This window comes from Semicossyphus pulcher, unplaced genomic scaffold (assembly GCF_022749685.1).
Source record: "Semicossyphus pulcher isolate SPU_LCO1_2020_fin unplaced genomic scaffold, fSemPul1.0.p SCAF_20, whole genome shotgun sequence".
In the NCBI taxonomy this organism is placed as follows: domain Eukaryota; kingdom Metazoa; phylum Chordata; class Actinopteri; order Labriformes; family Labridae; genus Semicossyphus; species Semicossyphus pulcher.
The window spans coordinates 15,747,912-15,770,598 of NW_027211694.1; the positions used below are offsets into that span (position 1 = coordinate 15,747,912).

Sequence of the window (22,687 nt, forward strand, 5' to 3'; positions counted from 1 at the left end):
CTGATCATTATATTTATTAGATTATGTTTATTTGCCATGCTGGTAACTTTAGTACTTAATCTAATTCATATTAATGAGGAAAAATGGCTCACCTTTCATCAATTCTACGAATGCTGGCCAGCCTTTATATAGGTTATAAGACGCGGCGTTGCTTGGCATTAACAAGAAGAACCGGAAAACCCAACTGGACGGAGGGACAGCGTTTACTTGTTGATGTACATTAATTCCCAGTTTTACAGCTCATACCAAGAGGCAGGCATGGGTGCAGCAGATAAATGCATCTTTCCCTCTGATTGTGTGCACCAGTGAGGAGTTTTCCACAATCAGTGGACAGGAAACAGATTACGTCACAACATGAGGCTGCGACCGACCCAAGTCATTGCACATTTTTCCTGTTGCCAAATATCTTTCGTTTCTGGCGATATCGCGTTGAGAGGGAGATCGCATCTCTAATGAGATCTACCACAAACATGATCCCTGCACCATCCAGTCTGTAGCGTTTAATTAGCTCACTGTCATTCATTGCTTGGAGAACATTTCTCCAATCTCTCCGTCATTCCGCCATTTTCTCCTCTGCTTGAGAAACTCTAAAGCCCCTTAAAAGTCCTCATCACTGCTCCGACTGTTTCTCACCTTAAGAGCTCTCTTAAGGACTGAGATGCTTTGTGAAAAACTATTTTTACCAGGATCTAGACTTAACTTCTTAGAAAACGTCACAATTCTCTGAATTTTCTTTGAATTTCATCACTAGGAGCAACTCTTTGCATGAATACGGGCCCTGGTAATCCGGATTTGATCTTAAAATGCCCTCGGTTGAGATTAGAGACCACGTTTATGTCAAAATAACTTTATCGGTACAAGTTACAGACAAGGTAACATACCAGGAAGTGTTCTGATGTGCCCTCACATAAACTCATATCTCCCAATGCACAGGGATCAACGTGCTGAGAGCAAATCACTTCTGACCCATGTTTCTCTCCTCTGCTGGATTTAGACATGTCATTTTTAGTCTGACCGAATTTAACAATCCTTCAAGTGATTATGTTCAACAGGCTGTACGTGTGTGTCTGCGCGTGTGTGTGTGTTTGCTTTTGATGGAATAGGCTTCTGCAGTGTTCTGGTGGGATTTGGTGGTTTGGTTGAAAAAATGGGGGAGAGACAGACAGCGAGTGTCGGATCCAGACATCAAACAGGGAGATGTTGAAGGATGGGGCGGGGTGCGCCCAAGGGGGGACCTCACACAGAGACGCCCGCAGTCACAAATACACACACAGACACGCACGCACACACACACTTCTCCCGGGAGCAGTCAAGACAGGCAAAGAACAGTAAAAAATCCAAACTCCTGCACAAAAGTCCCTTTCAAGGCCCAGTGCGACACGCTCACATCTCAGAGACAACACCAAAGCAACAAAAGCTGTATATTGTTCTACCTTCACTGTAGCTGTCATTCTGCCATCCCTGCATCTGTCACACTGTAGAATGACAGATTGCAAAAAAACATAAAGGTGTAAAGAAAATACTTAAACACAGACACTGAAGTTGATTAACAAGTTATGTTTAAGGACATAGTTTTTGAATTTGTTTATTAACAGAACCAAATGTAAATCATGTGACAGGCATCATCTTCCAGGGAAAGGATGCTGTATTAATAAATCACAAGCATGATAATTTAGGCAACATAGAAAACATTGGAAAATTGATTAATGAAGCCCTTGAAGATGCTCCAATTTAATTACCGCTCCACTGCTGATCCCGAGAGAAATTCAAAGTTTGTTGCCTTTTTTTAAAGCTGTTGCTGTGCAGATGCTCGGCATCCAGTTGCTGGCAGGAGCAGGGAAACACGTCGGTCTGTCAGACTCAAAGGCGTCCGGAAGCGTTCAGGTCTGAAACTGAAATTAAAAGTCTGGTCAATTAAGAGTTCGGGTCTTGCACCATGAAGTATGAATTCTGGTCCCTCATTAAGCTCAGAGCTGCTTGTAGCTATAAGGATCTTGTGTGAGTACACTGGTTTAGATTACCCAAATGGTGTTTAAGGTGACTGTAGACCTGTATGATCATTTAGCTCCAATCTTTTGAGTATACTGAGAATGCAAATAGCATGTGTCTAATGGAATCACTGTGTGGGCTTTCTCAGCTGAGCACATTTACAGCCCCCCCTTACAATTTGCTTTAGTTGGCCACTTAGGAATATAACATTTCAGCATACACAGCTTTAGTTTTTCTTGTGCCTTTGGATAAACGCACCGGCAATCTGAAACAAGAAGCAGAGATTGACTTATATTGACTCGCATTGAATCCTTGGCTGAAGATTTAACATTAACCTCGCACGTCTTAGGGTGCTTTCACGCCTAAGGTACGTATGTTTGATCCGAATCAAAGACCAATTTACTACAATGTTTCATTTCGCCTCCAGTTTGGTTTTTGTTCACACGGCAGCTTTTTCAATGCGCGAGAAAACTGCTTTCTGATTGGTCCGAATTTCCACATGGGAAAACTCCTTGAAGAGGGAGAACAAGAAGAGAGAGACTTTAATGTTTTGTTGTCGGAGATTCACTTTTAACCAACATTGTCACACAGTTAGATCATTTCATTTCGTTTAAATACAGTTTAAATACATTTGTATTCTTGTGCGTTTCCACAAGCATTTGTGAAATTGTTTGTTCAGCCCATATTTCTGTTAGAGCCCTCACCTCGTCGCTCCCCCACGTTTCTCTTGACTCATCTTGCTGTCTGGCTGTCACTGCAAGTGTCAACATCTGTTCACAATCCACTGTGTTTCGGTGTGCTACCCGTATTAGGTCCTACTTTAAGTCTGATAATGTTCTAACGTGAATTGAACCGAACCGTGGTTCATTTGGAAACGGACCCCTCTTTTCTGGTGGACCGTGGTCCAGTGGTTTGGTCCGCACCAGAGTTCCAACGCGTGTTCTCACCTGTCCAAACGAACCGGACCTTCAGAGTAAAGTCTGAAAGTCCAGACAAAAGCTGTCAGGTGTGAAAGCACCCTTAATTTTCAGGACCAAGTAGCAATGGTGACCATGACGATGTGGCAAAAAACACTGATGTCTGCAGCATTAAGGATGGCTGGTGGAATTTACTTCACCAGTTGTTGTAATTGATAGTGGAATGTTCTGAAAGAAGACGTGTTTCCACCAAAAATCCGCCAAAATAAAAGATTTATTCACCTTGATTTAATTTTTACTCATTTAATTAGAATAACAAACAAGGATTTGGATTAGATACCGCAACTAATTATTACACTGGGAAATCATTTTGCATAATTTCAAGCCCATTTTTGTCATCAGCTGCAGAAACACATTTAACATTCATGATGACGGAAGAGCAGAAAAGCAGTTAATCCCATCGCACGTGCTCAAGAAGTGACACCTTTTATTCCTTACAACTTGGTCAGCGCTTTGCTGACCGATGAGGCTCCACGAGTGTCCACGCTGGGTATTTTAATTGGCTGGAGCCGTGCACAGCGGGGCCACAGTTGTTTCTGTGGCATTACTGTGAAACCCTTATGCACAACATCCACCACAACCTTCATACAGATCTCCAAGTGAATAAGAGCTGCACTAACAAGCAAAAGCACACGTAACAACAAATGCCCGGTTCAGTCTTTCATGACACACTTACAGACCTCAGAGCGGTATGCATTACACGGAGGAACAAAAGTCTCTTAGTGCTGTTTTGTAGGAAGTAATGAGGCACTCGTGGACAACAGCGACCACGCATGGGCCCAATTAAGCTGCACTGACACAAAGTTAAAATATTGTGCTGGAGAATCCTTGGTCAGAGCTTTTGTTTTCATCACAGCACCATGCTGGAGAATAACATGTGATGGGCGTGCTTCGAAGAGCCGCATGGGGATTTAACAAGCTCTGCATAAAAGCTTCTCGAGAGACTAAAAGCAACAAAAGTTTCTCGCATAGGAGTTAAAAAAAAATAACACCTCCTCTTCTCACCTTTGTCATTTTCGAGCCAAAATGGGTTTTTACATCATACACTTCTCAACCGCCGCAGTTGGTGGTTTGATTTGAACACTTTACTGTAATTGGTTCTTTTCTCAAGTTGTTGCTTTCCACTGTGGCCATGAACTGATGGCTTTAAAGGCTATTTTAAGACGCATAAACATTTTCTTCAATGGCAGTTTGTTATACAATCTGGCCTACATTTGCGTAAAGTAGCTGCTTGCAGAGTAAAGAAACGTTTTACTCAGCCTATTAAATATGAGAAAAATACAAAGTTAATGCATTTCTTTTAGCGATTGTAGCGGATAACACTCTAAAGGATTGAAAATACATTTGCTTATCAGTTAGTAATGATACTTAATTTCGAGGTCTTTCTTACAAGAGACCTTCTAGTCTTTGTATTTTATGCTCAAGAAAATAGTATCTTATCTCACTATTGTCAGAGGAAGTAATTACCAAGACAAAATAGAATTGTAAAACTGTTATGACTTGAGTTCTAAGCAGTCTGTTTTTGTCTCTTACACGGCTGTTTTGCTCAGCAGCTATTGACTCTGGAGATCTGTGAGCGCTGATGCATTTTACTGCCTATTGAACGCTGCTCTGCAGAGGAGCATCACATAAATGAAATATAAAATAAAGCTCACATTGCAGCAAACAAATAATGAAATAAAGCGCTGAAAAGATGTTTTTCCTATCAGTACAATAAAGGCATTTTTGTTGAGTTTCATCCCCCTAACACGACTTTAGCTTGATTTAGTTTGGAGTGAGGGGCTGTAGATCAAAAAGTAGGCACTAACTTTAAAACCTCTTTAGTCTTTTTTTGTCATCTTGTCTGAGCATATGCACCAACATAACTCCAGCCTAACTTTGAAGACGTAAGCCAAGCTTATTATCACACTAGCTAACCGGGGAGGTTGCTAGTGCTCGTCACAAAAGCCCCCAAAAAGTGTTCTTGACAGTCTAGTTTCTTTGTATTTTTTATTCTCGGCACAAACAGGACAAAAAATCGATTTATTTAAAGGACATTTTTGTACCATCAATTTATGTCTCATGTCTAAAAGCCATATGGCTTTTGGAACTGTTTTTCCACTGGTAGAGGAAACTAAACCGAACCCAAAGGTGCATCATGGCTATTAAGCTACAATGGCCACCTCTATTCTCATCAAACAGTCTCAATATGAAGATGACTTGCTGTTGGTCATTAGCACAAATTTGTTGCACCTAATTCACCAAGTTGAACTCAGGACAAAACAATACAGATTATTTTTGCAACTATGAGCAACCTCCTGACTTGTGCAATACAACTATCTATAAGCTAGTGACAAATATCGATTTTTCAAAGATTTCCCTGCGATTTTGACGCACCGTGTCTCTACTTTATGACTCGTCACAGTGGCACTTATGACATGAATGAGGGTGAAGTGAATGGAAATTAATTTGCCGAAGAAGAAGTTAATCAGATATTGTGATGCATCGTTATGTTTGTTGTCTTATTTTTTTTATCAATTATTGTAGAATCGCTGTATTGTGCCAGCCACATATATCATATCATATCGTGATATTATCGTTATCGTGGGCCACGTATCGTGTATCATATCGTGATATGAGCATTATCGTGGGCCACGTATTGCAAATCATATCATATCGTGATATTATCGTTATCGTGGTCCACTTGTCGTGTGTCGTATCATGATATTGTTATTGTGGGCCACCTATCGTGATATTATCGTGGGCCACCTATCGTGTATCGTATCGTGATATCGTGGGTCACATATTGTGTGTTGTGTCATGATATTATCGTGGGTCACGTATTGTGTATCGTATTGTGATATCGTGTGTCGAACCGTGATATTATCGTAGGTCACGTATCGTGTATTGTATCATGATATTATTGTGGGTCACGTATTGTGTATCGTATTGTGATATCGTGTGTCGAACCGTGATATTATCGTAGGTCACGTATCGTGTATCGTATCATGATATTATTGTGGGTCACGTATTGTGTATCGTATTGTGATATCGTGTGTCGAACCGTGATATTATCGTAGGTCACGTATCGTGTATTGTATCATGATATTATCGTGGGTCACGTATTGTGTATCGTATTGTGATATCATGTGTCGAACCGTGATATTATCATAGGTCACGTATCGTGTATCTTATCATGATATTATCGTGGGTCACGTATCGTGTATCGTATCATGATATTATCGTGGGTCACGTATCGTGTATCGTATCATGATATTATCGTGAGTCACGTATCGTGTATCGTATCATGATATTATCGTGGGCCACCTATCGTGTATCCTATCGTGATATTATCATTATCGTGGGTCACATATTGTGTGTTGTGTCATGATATTATCGTGGGTCACGTATTGTGTATCGTATTGTGATATCGTGTGTCAAACCGTGATATTATCGTAGGTCACGTATCGTGTATCGTATCATATTATTGTGGGTCACGTATTGTGTATCGTATTGTAATATCGTGTGTCGAACCGTGATATTATCGTAGGTCACGTATCGTGTATCGTATCATGATATTATCGTGGGTCACGTATTGTGTATCGTATTGTGATATCATGTGTCGAACCGTGATATTATCGTAGGTCACGTATCGTGTATCGTATCATGATATTATCGTGGGTCACGTATCGTGTATCGTATCATGATATTATCGTGAGTCACGTATCGTGTATCGTATCATGATATTATCGTGGGCCACCTATCGTGTATCCTATCGTGATATTATCATTACCGTGGGTCACATAGCGCATATCATATCATATTGTGATATTATCTTTATCATGGTCAACGTATTGTGTGTCGTATCATAAAACTATCGTTATTGTGGCCCATGCATTGTGTATCGTATCGTGATCTTATCATTATCGTGGCCCACGTATTGCGCATTGTATCGTATTGTATCCCTGCGATTCCCACCCCTAGTTGAGACCAAGCCGTTACTGTAGAAAGTAGTCCAAATATTCTCTGAATATTTTGGAGGCCCATTCGGTGTTACAATGGTTTGGTCATGCTCCCATTTATCAAATATATAAATAAAGAAAGGCCCTCCCATGGCTCTGCTGATTAAAATGATGAGCGGTCCCATGGTGTCAGTGGACAGAAACAGGAGGTGACAATTAGACACACCGAGAGACCAAAAAACACACGGACACGCTCGCCAAGAGGTTTTGACATTGACTGGAAGTGTGAAGTTAGTTTGAGTCCCTCAGGCAGTCAACTCACTTGCAAAAGTGGCACCCATCAAGGACGCCTAAACTCATTATCAATGCACAGAGGAGCATGACAAATGGGAGGAAATTAGAGGCAGTTACAAATTCAAACAAAGAAAGAAAGATAGGTAGACAAAATATGAAATCACAAAGAGTTTATGAAGACTTAGAGATGGATAGAAAACCCGTCCATGTCAAGAATAAAGGAGAAGAAAAGGTTTTAAACCTTGCAGGGATTCCTCATGAGAACACCTAAATGCTTCTACAGTTATCACTCATAAATGCCTCACTGTGCAAAGCCATGCCAACAAATACAAACAGGAAGTGCTAATTTAAGTATGTGTGAGCTTCCTTGTAAGTGTCCTATGGGAAAAATCTTCATCAGTGCTGCAGGACTTTGTTCCTCAGTTCAGTCACTGGCCTTCAGCTCTGCTTTGTCATCACTGTCTCTCTCTGTCCTCTTTACTTCTCCCTCTCTTCTTCTCAGCTTCCACTTCCTGTCCACTAATGCTTCTTCTCCCTTGTTCCTTCTTTTTCCCTTCTTACTTCTCTCCACCACTTCCCCCATCTTTCATATTCAGTCCATCTTCCTCTCTCTCTCTCTCTCTCTCTCTGTATCTTTCCGTCTCCAGCTCCTCTCTGCCTGTTGGCTGTGTTGCCGGCCAGAGCTCTTTGATTTCACCCCTCTTTTTCTCACTCTGTATTACATATGAAAGGAGTTGCAATAATCAGAGAAGCTGTGTAATGACTTGGAATGTTTCATGTCTTGGTTCATCAAGCATGAAGCGCTGGGATTTGTGTGTATATGTGTGCGTTTCATGTCTTATAACCCATGCCTGTGTTTGCATATACAACTACTTAGACTTAAACTACATTGTTACCACGCGACTGTAAATCCCCCAGCTGTTTTATTTAGTAAAAAGATAATGTGTCATAATGTGCAGAGAAGAGTTTACACAACATATGTTTTAGGGCTTATCTTAATGTGCACATGTCACACGTCTCCGTTCTGTGTAAGCGGAAATTGCAGTGTATAGAGATGGGCTTAATTTAGTTAATTTGCTTCTGATGTAGTGTTCATAAGCTGTCCGTCATTTACAGCGCAGCCAAGTCGACCCAGAATAGTCGTCGACGTTGGCTGTCATGCCTCGACTGTCTGCTCCGAAGAGAAGGCTGCTCTCCCTACACTTAAACCTCATTGACTGGTGGCCCGACGATCAAGCCGCTCGTCTCATCGGAGCAGACATGTCTCAGGAGAATTACATACTTGTGCAGCAATTTAGCAACTTACATTAAATGGCTGTGTTCACTGCCCGAACAGATGGCGCTCTTTTCCTTGCAAAAATGTAAGTTGCTGCAGGCCTGCAAGTCCAGCATCAAAAAATCTGACCTCTCACATCCACCTCCATGCTGAGAAGGAAAAACAGCTGCAGGATGCAAGTTTGAAACATAGAAATGCAGCAAAAAACTTAAACTCTCACAAGGAATCACCCTGAGGGAAATAATATTAATATCAAATAAACCCAAATATACTAGACATACACCATGTCTGAATTTAATGATGGGATGCAGAAATTCAACATTTTCTCGTCCCAAAAGAGGCAATTCACCCTTGGAAAAAGCCACTGTCAATCAAAGATGGTGTTCTCTGTAATCAATAGAAGCAATAATATTTGAAATTGGCGCCACAGCTGTGGAGAAAGTTGTACAAACAGCTTGTGGTTTCGCCCATTCTACATTCCTACAACACCCAGCGTGCATTGCGCCCCTCCCTCTGCAAGGAACGGCCCAGCGAGAGACGCTGGAGTGACATACTACTGTTTTCCAGTCAAGGACATTGATCGCTGCAGGCAATGGCTCAGAGCGGTACAGAATCCGAAATAGAATGAGAATATACCAGTGGCTAAAAAATCTTCAGGTCTTTAGTCTACATTTCAAACCTGACGTTTTTGAACGTGACATGACATCCAGGTGTCCTAGATTGAGGAAGTGTAGTTTACCAAGCTCCTGGACTGGACAAGGCTGTGCTTTGGGAGGGCCATCTGATCCTGCTTCAGGTCAAAAGCCTTGAAACCAATGTTGATGGCCAGCTGGAGCGTGTGGGCCAGGCAGCGGACCGACTCATAGTAGTGCCATGCAAAGCTTTTTTTTTTGGCGCTATCAGTAGCTTTTATCTAACTCTTCACAGTATTCTTAAGCTGCAGCCGGCTGCTTGCGGTTCCAATGACATCACCGCTGAATTCGCAACGTTGCCATGGGGATTATTTTTAAAACACAGGAAGCAACAAGCATGATAGGTGAGAATTACATCACACAGGGAACTAATGGGCATAAAATGTATAAAAAATATAGGACTACAAAAAGATTATCGATTTGTTTTGTAACCGATTGATGTATTTAGTGAGTACTCGTTTACTTGTTTGCACCCCTACCATGACTCCACTGGGTCTCACATTAATTCAGTCTCATATTAAAAACACATACAAAAACAAACACATATGCTGAGAGTAAATTCACCTGAGCAGCTTTCTTTTAAGCCAGGGGTGTCAAACTCAAGGCCCGCGGGCACTATTATAACTGGACCGCCAGTATACAGTACGCGCACCGTTGATACTACAACTCCCAGAATGCACCGCAACCGCGTGCGCGCCAATCAAGACCTGCGAACACCAGCTGTGTGAGTCGGCATTTCTGTGCGTCGTAATGAAGCATCTCACTCCGCTAAACCGCGAGCTTCAGAGACGAGACCGTGTGATCACGGATATGTATGATGCAGCTAGAGCTTAACAAGCCAAGCTGCACCTGTGGGAGACTCGGACCTAAGTAAGGAAACTTGGGTCACTTTTCATGTTGCCAAACAATGACAAACCACGTCTCCACCGCTGTGTTCCCAACTGTGTGTTTTGCTGATAAACTGAGCGGACCTGGCAGAGTTCACGCGGTGATTTGCCGACTTTTGAGCTCAGAAATTTAAATTTGAACTGCTCAGTAATCCGTTTGTAGTTGATGTAGAAAGAGCACCTGTAAACACCCAGCTGAGAGAGCTCGGAAACGATGCCCCGAGCTCCGCCTACAAGCTGCTCAAATGCTATGCATGTTTGGAATCAAATACCTGTGTAAGCAACTGACGCACACCTTCACTCCATCCTGAGAGCGTCCACAGCTCAGAACCTGACCCCAAACATGAATGAACCTGCAGCCAAGAAAAGATGCCAAGCACCTGGCTCTGGCAAATAAGAGCAGAGTGCACTTAGACATGTTTTCTGCTTATGGTTGAAATATTTGCACATTTTCACCAGATTTTCTTGACAGTGTTGTGATAAAAAAACAATATTGAAGATTTTCTGGCTTTTGTTTAATTGATGCCTCTGTTAAAACTCGTTGGAAAATGACTCTGAAATTAATTTGTAAAAAACTGCTGATAGAGAGGGAAACATAAACAGATTAATGATGCTGATTTTATAATTAATTTGATCTCATTTCTTCTTTTAAGACACCTTTGGTTTGTTCTGAATGAGGAGCAAGTTCATATTTCTGTCTGACTAATTTGTCATAATACCTCTGATAAAAACATGGTTTATTTAATTATGTTCTAAAAATGTTGACCCAGTTCGGCCCTCTTCTTAGACCCAGTTTTTAATCTCGTCCGGCTCTCTGATTGAGTTTGAGACCCCTGTTTTAAGATTTTCAAAATAAGACAAGGTATCCCGGGAAATTAATACAGCTCTCCTCGCTTTTAAATAGTGTTAATCAACTCTGTAATAAGGTCTGTGCTCTCTTAAACAACAGCGGACCTATTCTTTTAGCTCTAATTGAAAAACAACAAGGTGTCCAGTGAGGAAAATCCTGCGATGAGCAGTTTTCTTATGAACACAAAATTAAGTGAGAACCCCTGAGAGGGCAATAAAATTGCTCCTTTGTAATAACTACAGCAACGCTAAGTCAATTTGTGCAACGCTGACCAACAATTGAGCTAAAGCATCACTTTCTTCAACGTCAGGACTTAGAGGAACACAAAGCCATCCTCTCCACCTTTATCCTCCCCAGAGTTAAAAGCAACCATCACTCCACTCGTCCCTTCCTCCGTCTGAATCTCTTCCTATCGCGGAGCGGAGCGTCCCCGCCTGTAAATGTTTTAAACCTTAAGGGAGCGCATTGTGTGCAGCCGCCCGTGGCTAATCGTCTACTTTCAGAGTGCGACTTTTGGGATAATAGAGCGCTCTCCCGACGCTCACATTTCCAGCCATTATCAGCCTCGGACAGCAAGGCGCAGGACGGTTTGTGTGTCTTTGTGTAAATACCAGCTGGAAGCCACAACTTTGGACCAAAGGCTAAATGTAATAGAAGCGGCTATCGGGGAAGCTGTCTGCTTTCTCGATAAAAGCAACTTCACAGCTTAAGGAAATCTCTCCTTCCCTCTCATTTTACCTCTTATTCTCCCTATTTTTACAGGTTATTCCATTCTGCCTCTCCTTCTTGGACTCATATTTTCCCTCTATCTCGGTTTCATCCCTGCTGCTCTCCAGCAGAAAACATGGCCCATCTGTTCCTCTCTGATACGGCCACTCACTGATCCCTGTATCAGTGCAATTCAACTGAGTCCAATTTGTTGGCAGGAAATATGAGAAAGAAACAAATCCACAAACACTCTCCTGCGCCTCTCTGTCCTGCTCCTTTTTTTCTCCTCTCGCTTAATTTGTGATCCGACACCGACAAATGAAACCTCCTTCCTGTGTTAGTGCTTTGTTTATGTGTGCAGGTATGTGGATTTCCAGCAGAGCCTGTAGGGGAGCTGCAGGCGAAGATTCTCTCTGTGATGCTGCCGTATTAATTTCAGCCAGACGAAACAAATAAAAGTGAGAAATTGACATTTAAAGTTAATTAATGCTGTATTTAGGTAGCTCTGGATACTGTCTATCTTTGCGTCGAGTCGCCTCCAGTTTATTTGCAGTACACCCACCTTCCCTCTGGCTACTGTCTAACACCTTCAGGCAGTGTGTGTGTGTGTCTTCTAGTTGTATGTTTGTAATAGCCTATTTGATATTTAGACCTTAAGACGGAGGATATTTTTGGGGCTAATTTTTGCTTCTCCAAAAGCCTGTTTGGTCGAATTTAAAGGGTATGATTTTTGAGTTCAAGGATGTGGAGAGTTTGTGTTCGGTAACTGATGATGTTGGTGAACGCCTGGAAACTGTTATAGGTGTGAACATGTGAATGTGCCCATGAGTACACAGATATTTTAAGTAGCAGCATCTGCAGGTTCGACTCTCTTCTCGGCCCTTTGCTGCTTGTCATTCCCCACTCTCTTCTTGAAACAAAAAAACTCTGGGGTTAAGACTTCTGGTCATGTGTTGTCTGTCTATTGGACTTACAGAATCGTAGCTGACTTGTGGCGCCAATTTTATGCTTCATTCTCCATCATATTTAAGTGTATGTTCACAAAACTACTTTAATCTGCTCACCTTGCTTGAGATATTTTCTCCCTGTGGTGTATTTCTGTTTCTCTCTCCCTATCTGTCTCAGCTCTGTTGGCGTTCATTATGAGCTGTACGTCGCCCAAATAACACGGCTCGCCTTTTTAGTAAAACTAAATGTCACGCGTGCTTACGTAAGTTAGCACCAAACAATTTCAACCAATCAATCTGCAACATTTAGCCGCAGAGCACCAAGAACGCGCGATCATTTAGCTAGCTACTGCGCTGTGGAGAACGTCTGTCTACGCCCACTTCTCAACGATCAAATCAAATCCCTCTAATGATATGTCCCGCCTGCACGTCCTGTTTAACTGGGAAATACGTCACGATACGGAAGCCAGATACTCGTTTCAGCTCGACTTTAAATACGCTGCATGTCGAAGCGATCAAACCCAACGTGGTTCTGAATGACATCGGCAGTAAGCTGTTTATGTAATATGGATACAGCAATATATGGTCGTCCTGACTTGTGCAACACAATTATTAATATATTTTTATGAACAAAAACTTGGTGCTCTGAACAGCTTTGGCTGTAAATTTGACTCACCGTGTCACTACTCCGTGACTCCTCACGGTGGCGCTTATGAGTGCATGAGGGTAATGTGAATGGAAATGAATTGGCTGCAGAAGAAGTTAATCAGATATCCTGAAGTCTCATTATGTTTGTCGTGTTGCAATAAATTGCTGTATCATGATATTTTTGTTATCGTGGGCCACATATTGCATATCACATTGTATCGCAATATTATCGTTATCGTTATCGTGGGCAACGTATCGTATCGTATCTTATTGTATTGTGTTGTAACGTGAGTTACCCTGCGATTCCCACCTCTAGTTGAGACCAAGCCGTTAGTGTAGAAACTAGTCAAAATATTCTCTGAATAGTTTGAATAAGATATCGTATCAATTATCGTACAATTGCTGTATCATGATATTATCGTTATCGTGGGCCTCGTATCGTATCGTATCATGGGCTACGTATTGTATCGTATTGTATTGTATTGTATCATGAGTTACACTGTGATTCCCACCTCTAGTTGAGACCAAGCTGTTAGTGTTGAAACTAATCCAAATATTCCCTGAATATTTTGAATCAGATATCGTATCAATTATCGTACAATTGCTGTATCGCGATATTACCGTTATCGTGGCTCGCATCACGTATTGTATCACGAGTTACCCAGCGATTCTCACCCCTAATGCAGTTGCACTTAAAATCTTTAACATTTAACAGTTGACATGTCGCCCCTCAATCAATGCATTTGCAGGACGGACACACCAACAGTCCTCTCTCTCTGCATGTATGTGTGTCTCTGTGAAGAGCACGCGTGGAGAGGCTGCAAGTTTCTCGAAGGGTGAATGCGCGTGAGTTAATCGATCGTGGATGGCGATCTTGGAGGGATAAAAAAAAAGAAACATGATTGAATTGGTCGCCAAATATACTTGGGGGATAACCAGGCAGAGCATACAGTATGTGTGGGAAACCCTGAAGAGTGTATAAACTATTCATTGTAGCCGGTTAAACCGACTTATATCAGGGCTGCTCCGGGCTGTTATTCCTGACAGTGAAGCCTGAAGCCAGAGAATTTTGGCAGTGTCCAATATTTTACAAATGGCCTCATATATATTCTAACAACATATTATATAATACTTTTTAAATTGTCTGTTCTGTATGCCACTAATGTGCGAATGTGTACCGAAACTTCTCTCCTCATGAATGAAATGAACAGAAGAAACTCTGGTGTGATTTCAAGCTGTCTGTCCGACGTGTTCAGCCAGAGCAGAGTTAACAGTGCTGCTCCTCTCTCTCTCTCTTCTTCTCTTTCTCCCTGTCAAGCCTGTAGTTACGAGCTCTGCCTTTTCTCCGTGCACTTTTTGACAACGTACTCGGCCAGCGTTGTGTTTCTGTTCTCCCGCTCTCTTTCTCGCTTCATCCGAGTCTCCTCACATGCCCCGTCCCGTAGCATCAGTTTTTCCTTTCATGTTTTTTCCCTCCCCTCTCTCTTTTTCACTTCCCCTTCCTTGGCTTTGACTTTCCATTTTTACTATTATTTCTCATCCCATCTCACCCTTCCCTCCTCTGTCTGTCTCCCTCTATATGCCGCAGACAGTGCTCGCCTGATAAGCCCTCGTGTCTTGAGAGCTTGTCAGCTGTGTCAGGTCTGTCCACCTCCAAAACCACTCTCTGAAACTCACTAAGGACTAGTGCTCAGTCCACTGCAGTGTGTGTGTGTGCGTCTGCCTGACTGTCTTTCATTTTAACTGTCCTCAAACCTACTTGGAAGAAGGGATGCGGTCTTTTAAAATTTGACTGTCTGCCAATAGTAAGTCTCATAAAATCCTGTCCTCAAATCCACTTACTTTCCTCTAAAACTAGTCCCTGTTTGACAACCCTACTGCAGGAATTCAACCAACTCTCAGCTGCATGTGTCTGAAAAGTAAAGTTTTCTCCCTCTAAAGGGTCCCATGTGGGCCAAACTTCATCCAAACTCTCCAAAAAACCCTCCTGAAAGTCAATTTAGTCTAAATTCTGTCACTATCCCCCTACCTGATGCAATAAACCACACCCATCTGCTGCTCCAGCCTGCCAAAAACAGTGCTTAAAACCATTTCAACAATCTTCGACAGAGACAAGCTCTGCAGCACACGGGCAATTAAGCAACTTCATCGGTGCCATCATTTCCTATACCGTTTGATCTACCTGCCTGTGTGTCACTGTGGCTGTCGTAACACAAATTTTCTGCTAATTCCGCTCTTGTTAGACCACCCTTTACTTCCTGTCTCCCCTGCTTCTTCCCATCTGTCCCCCCTCCACTCTCCCTCATCAGACGGGTTCTGTAGTTGGAGGATGATGCAGACTATCTCTGACAAGCTGGAATGTGATAAATGACTCTCTCTGTCTCTCTCCTGCTAGATGTATATCCAAACTACCACCCTGACCATCTCGCTCAGCCTGTCTGCCTCCGTGTCTCTGGGGATGCTCTACATGCCCAAGGTCTACATCATCCTCTTCCACCCCGAGCAGAACGTGCCCAAACGAAAACGCAGCTTCAAGGTGAGCCAGACTTAAATATCTGCTGTAAAATAATGAAGTCTCATATGTTAAATATCCATAAAATTTGTCCCTTCTTTATTGGTTTAATTTGATTTCGACACAGGCGATCGTGACGGCCGCCACCATGTCGGGGAAGCTGAGCCAGAAGGGAGGAGACCGGCCCAACGGAGAGGTGAAGACCGAGCTGTGTGAGAGTATGGAGACCAACAGTGAGTAAGAGAACACCGAGTTTATAACTATACATATAATAAACTATATAAAACTGAATCATTAGACCAGCTATTAGCACAGAAATCCAAATATTTAAAGAGGGGGTATTATGCTGTTTCACATTTTAAGACATGTATATAATGTTACAATGTGGGAGGTCCAGACTAAACGTGGGTGAAGTTTCAATTCTGGAGGTAAAAGTATGTTGAAGAATCCCCAGGCCTCTCAGCTCAGCCTGCAGGCTCACACATTTTTTTCTACACCAGCCTCAGCAGACCAATCAGAAGATAGTGGGCTTGTAGGGGGCGGGGTTTCTGAAAGGGACAGAGCCGACTGAGTCGTTTCAGGCAGAGGCTGTATGAGGGCCTGCACAGAGCACCAGTGTGAGAAAAATTAGGAGTTCTTTTCACTGTAAATTATGCTAAGCTACTCCACAGGTATCACAGAGTGAAATATAAAGCTTTAAATTAGCCACAAGATACTCGCAATACTGTCTTAAATTCAGTCATCACATTACCGTTACTAATCTAACAGTTCATCACTCGTTCCTTTCGCGAAGGAAGTTCTGCTTTCATGCACACTCCCAATCGCACAATTGCTAGAGCTCACGTCACGACTTGGCTAGAGTCCAAACAGGGATGCGGCAAAATGGCAGAGCGACCTACAATTTCTGAAGGATGGAGATGTCGACATTACTTTGAATTTTTTGCGCGAAAGGACAATAATTTAAGGGTAAAGTGCAAACTGTGTCCAGGCCAGGAGCACCTCCACTGCTGTGAACACAACATGGAATATAACCAAGCACCTGCAAAAGCAACATGCAAACACAAAGCTGGTATCGAAAGACCCCGGTAACCAGAGTGATGCTCAAGCTGAGCGTAAGCCGACCCCAACCAAGCAGCCAAAGCTTGATTTTCGACAGCAGGTAATAGAGATAGACCAATATGGTTTTTTCAGGGCCGATACCGATTATTAGTAGTCAAGGAGGCCGATAGCCGATATTTGGAGCCGATATTCATTTGCAGTAAAAGTGAAAATATTGGCGTCAAAATTTTGAATAATACAAACTCCAACACTTAACTTTGTTTAAATGCCTTTAAGCATATGTTTATTAAACAAACAAACAAAAGGCACAGGGAGTTCCCAGGGTCAGCAGCATCTCTTATAAAGTTAACTGAAAATTTAAATAAATAAATAAATACCTGAAGTTTTATTAAGTAAATAAAACAAAGTTAAAAAAAATTTGCAAAGAAATGAACTTTTTCTCCTCTCCGCCGTGTGCGTGAGCAATCTGCACTCTTATCAGCCGTCGGATAAAAAAAATAAATATTTTTTTTAATTTAAAAAAAAAAAAAAAAAGGCCGATGCCGATATGCGTCATAATGCCGAATATCGGCGCCAATAATCGGCCCGGCCGATAATCGGTCTATCCCTAGCAGGTAACAAACACAGAGATTAACAGGCTTGTAGCATCGTATAGAGTAGAAGAAATGTGCCCATTTCTACAGTAGAATGGCCGTCTTTCGGAAACATACAGACAACTCCTTATTAGGATAGTGATTTGTGATGTTACGTGGGCATATGTAAGATTTAACATGCGTCAATGCATCTGATTGAAGTTTCCATTCGTCACATGCAATCATTCGGACACAATCAGTGATGACTCTGGGATACGAAAGAGTAACGCAAATACACAGGCAGTAATAAAGTCAAGTAAAGCATCTCTTTTTAAAAAAGTAACGAGTAATAGATTTTTTGAGTAACGACCCCAACACTGCGTATCACAGAGTGATATATGAAGCTTGAAATTAGCATAATACCCCCCCTTTAAAATGATTAAACTAAATATATAAAATTCTATAAACATGAAGCCAAAACATGTGAGAGAGGACGAACAAGAAAATGCAAGTTTAGTCAGTCACTGAGTCTAGAGCTGAATCAAATGACAGCCGTCAGTTTGTGGACAGTAACAATTAATAATCCCACATAAAAACATATAATATACATGCACAACAATACACACATGTAGTCTAAGAGCTGTCCACATAGGGGGTTATTTCGTCTCTGAAAACTGGTTATCTCTTTTCCAAGCAAGCGTCTAATACAATAATATAATAATGATTTAGCTTTAATTACATTTTGCCTGTGAGAGAACCAAACAAACTAACATAGCATTTCCTCTTTATGCTTACATTTACAGTTTGCATGAAGCCTTTGTGTCGCTTTAATTAAGCGCAAGTGTTAATCTCAATGTGAAAATTAATTTCACGCCTGATTCTTTTCCTGCATGGCCGAACCGCTGCATTATTGACGGTCTTTGAAACGGCATGGTGCATGTGTTCAGAGCTCTGACAGTGAAACGCTGCCACTTCAGAGCTCTATTTTGTGTTCTCCTGTGTCAGCAATCTGCTGATGATGCAGGCTTTTGCAAAAGTCTCAATCAGCCTGTGACTATAAGTGGATGTGTGCGTCCTGAAGTGTGTGTGTGTGCTTGTTTGTAGTTCTCTTAATAGATTGTTTTCATCTTTAGTCACATAAATGTCTCAGCCTTGCTGTGCATGCGTTTCTGTGCGTTTTCTGAACGCTATGACGGAGTAACAAAGGTTTCAAACCTTGTTTCCTGTCAGCCCTCAAGCGGGTCACAGTTCATTCATTAAGCCAATAATCAAACAGCTTCGTCAGCTCCTTACTTGCTTTATTCTACAAAAAAGTTTGCAAATTATAAGCTTCCTCATTGTTCAAGTATCACATTTATATAAACAGCAGTGACAGGCAAAAAGCTAGTTCACAGTACGAGCCTCCACTTTCTTGCTCTCTGACATTTTGCTTAAGAGCGCTATTCAGGAAATATGGATAAAAATCAGTGGACGTTTTGCACGTCGAATGAAGTTGGAAAGAATTGCATGTACTCATTCCTTCAACATATTTATTTATTTCCTGAAGGACCCTTTTCCATTATTCCAGCCGTGTGCTGGTGAAAGACAAGCGAAAGAAAAAATAAAAGGGCTTGTGTGAAAGCGTCAGAGAATAACAATGGAGCAGTTAGAGGCCAGTGGTTGGTACAAAAACATTGACATTTACCACAGAACGCTTGAGGGGACACAAGACATAATGGCTTTGACAAAAAAGCCCCAACTATTCAGGTGTCCTGTGTTTCTTTGACACTGTTACGTGACCATCTGTAGCCAAATCTGCTCTCAACTGCTCTTTCCTTTTCCTTTCCCCTGTCCGTCCCACCAATCTGCCTCTCCTTTCTCATTCTTTCACTCTTTCCATCATCTTCCCGACCCCTCCCGACTCATAATCACGCAGCTTCATCAACTAAGACGACATATGTCAGCTACAGCAATCATGCCATTTGAAGGGACCACGAAGGAAGAGGAAGATTGGACAGGAGAGGGGTCTCGTCTTGGGGGGCAGTGCAAAGCGAAACGGAGGAGCCGTCGTTCTTTCGCCCATTGGCCGGAAAAACTGGCGGACGGACAAACAAGAGCGCCAAATGGAATCCAAGCATGAGACATTTTGTATTGTTCCGCATCAAAACCACAGAGAGGTGGGAGCACATAAACAGCCAGTCAGTGTGCCTGCTTTCCCGCTGCTCACAGCTCATTGGTCCTACCACGAACTTACCTGTTTTAAAAAAAAAAAGAGACGACATGAAAAAAGTGACATGCCATAGGACACTGTGGTGGACTAAGTAAAACTTGGAAAAAATACACACAAAAAAATCATGAAAATGAAAGAAAAAGAAAAAAAAAAAACCTCTCAGAAACCATGTAGACATTATATCTAAAAGGGCGAAGGTGGGGCCGGGAAAGAGATTTAACAGATTACATTTTAAAAAGATATTTAAAAAGAGAAATGTAAGAGAAAAATCTATGAGACTCAAACATGTTTGTTGTTCTTCTCTACTTGTGAGTATTTTTGTGGTCGTGACGATTTTTTCATTCTTGTCTCACCGTTGTCTGATGGATCGCCCTTGCTTAATGAGATGAGTGTGTTTCCTCCTGCTGTCTTGGCTAACCGGGTTGTAGCCTTGGGTCGTGAACCTGTAAAATGCCATGGTTGAAGCATGCCAGTTTTTATACAAAAAGGAGATTTATTTATAATAAAGGAATGTTTTGCAAATGTGTAGATTGGTGGTCGTTTGTACCTTTGTAGTTATGAGGGGGGGTCTCATCTTATGTGTAGATCAATAATTCAAATATCTGCATTACTTCATTTATGACTCCATACTGTTATTAATAATTATGATTCAGATAATACACCACTTTGATCTGTGCTAAAATATTTCAAAAACCATTGGATGTGTTGCCATGGAAACGTGAACAGACATTTATGGTCTTCTACTCTGGCCAACTTTTTTATTTTCTATAATATATATATATATTTTTTCTCCATTATAAAATCATCACATTGGCAAGTCAATAAAAAAAAGCATAATTGTTAAGACAGAGGTGGTACAGATGTTACAACAATGACGTGCTACAGCTATGTGAACATCCAGGACTATAATCCTATCCAAGGTGCCCCTCCCTGCCCCCATCCTAATTCTTGGTTTTATTTATAATCAACATTTTGTTGAAAAAACAACTCCATAAAGCTCCCCCGGGTATTTTCAAAAGCTCCCATCTTTCCCTTTGTAATGTATGTAAGGTTTCCAAAGCAGCATGTGTTGATAGGTTGTTAATATATTGCATCAGACTTGGTTTGTTCACATTTTTCCATCCATTAGCAATTGACCTCTTAGCTTGGAGAAGACAAAAGCCTATTAGTAAATGCTTACTCTTCCTAGAGACAAACTTTTTTGGATAAATACCCATAATCCACCACTTCCAAATTCCAAAACTGATGACATTCCCATCCTCCTCAGCTGTACTTTGTATTTAGTGCTTAAGCCAATTTACAATCTCCGGACCCATTCGGACGTGACGGCCAACCGTTTGGCGCTTCTGGTGTAGCCAGCGGTTAGAGATAAAGGACTCCCAGCCGAGACGTCCTGTTATTCTCCATTGCCATTGTTCATAGTCCGACCTACCTAGGATCCCATCAGCGACGGTCTGAGACGATATAGCCTCTGGGGACACCGGTGAACGTGCTGGGGCAGTTAGCGATAAACGACTTTCCGTCAAGACTTCCTTTTCCGCGTGCTGCGTTACAGAAAGAGAAACCGTTTTCTTGTGATGTACTTGTTATTAACGGGTCTTACCTGTTGCCGAAATTTTAACATCATGATGCAGATTTGTAAAAAGGAAATATTCAAGCTTTGTCAGGTCTGTCCTCAAGAGGAGAAGAAAACGTTTAAAGTGCTCGTTTGTTGAACGGAGGTCGGATCGATCTGATGCATTCAGGAAGTCGGGAAATCTGAACGCTTTCGTGACAGATTCTACATTTCTGTGTAGAATCTGTACATAGAAATTATAGTCCTACTAGCAACTTGAGAATCGTGCGAGAATGGAGTCGGAGTTGAGAGGTGACGTCTGAAAGCGGATTGTTGGCTGCACTTGTTTATAGTGTTTGATAAAAGCTAAATCTATGTTAGCCAATGGGTTCCTGGATTTCGTCACGGCCGATTGTACTTCCTCTTTTGCTCTCCACACGGACAGCTTTCCACATACAATCGAAGCCTGTTCGTAGAAACCAGAAAACTTCAGCCAAAATCTTGTCTTCTTGTCTCGCCTACAGATTCTTCTAGATTTACTGATGGTAATGAGATGGTGAACATGATACTTGCACAAATGTAAGCATCGTCATTGTGGTTGTATCATTTAGCTCAAAGCTTACCAGAAATATTATTTAAACTCTGGAATCGAATCAAGCAAAGCAAAGCATTAATAATCGAATGCTTTGGAATCCAATATTTGACGTTTTGCACAAAAGGACTGTGTACATGTACCGCTCCAACAGAGAAGTAGGATTGTTCCTTTCTCTGCTCCAACACTCATTCTCCCATAAATCCCCCAATTTAGCAAATCCCCCACTTACACCAGCAGAAATGACAGATTTCAAGGTTTTATTTTATCAGAATTTCGTCTTATATTTTATTTATCCCCATTAAACGCTCTGAGGTCTCTTCTGCCCTCCTCCTCAAACCGCACTCAGCAGTGTTGACATCTCCGCACAGACGAATTGTTGATGGGAGAAACCTTCCAGAACGTACGCCTGGAGGGAGAGAGAGTATGAGAGGGAATGAGAGAGAAAGAGAGATCATAGAGCAAAGTGGACAGAATTCCCCTCTGTGTACACCTGCAACAACCCAGCAGATGTCCAACCTTCAAAAATACATGAGAGCTCAGAGAGGAACAGTCAACTGCATCAGTGGATCCATTCTTGATGGAGAGGAACAATCGATAGCGCTGAAGGCAACATAGAATGACATTTTGCAAGAGGATGGTGCGGCCTTCACGTAGATGTCAAATCAAAAGGTGTAAAATTGTGTCAACATGTTCTTGTGATTGTGTTTTTATATGTTTTAAAGTATGTTTTCAGTGTCTCCTGGATGCCATTTAATGCGCCTTTGATGATAAGGTTTGCTTGTACATACAAACGTAGAAGAAAAGGCCTTCTTCTATCAGCGTGAACTCACACTTCTAGTTTCAGCAGCTGGCTTTGTGTGTATTTCCAACAAGCAAATCCCAAATGTCCTTAAGCAAAACACTGAACTCCTACCTTCTTATTTACTGGAAGCCGCTCTGGGAAGGTGTTTCATGACCTAAAGCCTTGTGGAAGTTG

General features: G+C 41.8%; 1 protein-coding gene across 2 annotated transcripts in view; it reads left to right on the plus strand.

Annotated features, from left to right (window-relative positions):
* grm8a (glutamate receptor, metabotropic 8a) overlaps positions 1 to 19,341 on the plus strand; it is a 258,297-nt gene extending 238,956 nt beyond the window's left edge. For both annotated transcript variants that reach the window (XM_069670739.1, XM_069670740.1), the window contains 3 exons: positions 15,605 to 15,745; positions 15,849 to 15,954; positions 19,268 to 19,341. In XM_069670739.1, coding sequence (XP_069526840.1) covers positions 15,605 to 15,745; positions 15,849 to 15,954; positions 19,268 to 19,317 — 297 coding nt within the window. In that variant the 3' untranslated portion in view covers positions 19,318 to 19,341. The remainder of the gene's footprint in view (positions 1 to 15,604; positions 15,746 to 15,848; positions 15,955 to 19,267) is intronic.
* The last annotated feature ends 3,346 nt before the right edge of the window (positions 19,342 to 22,687 follow it).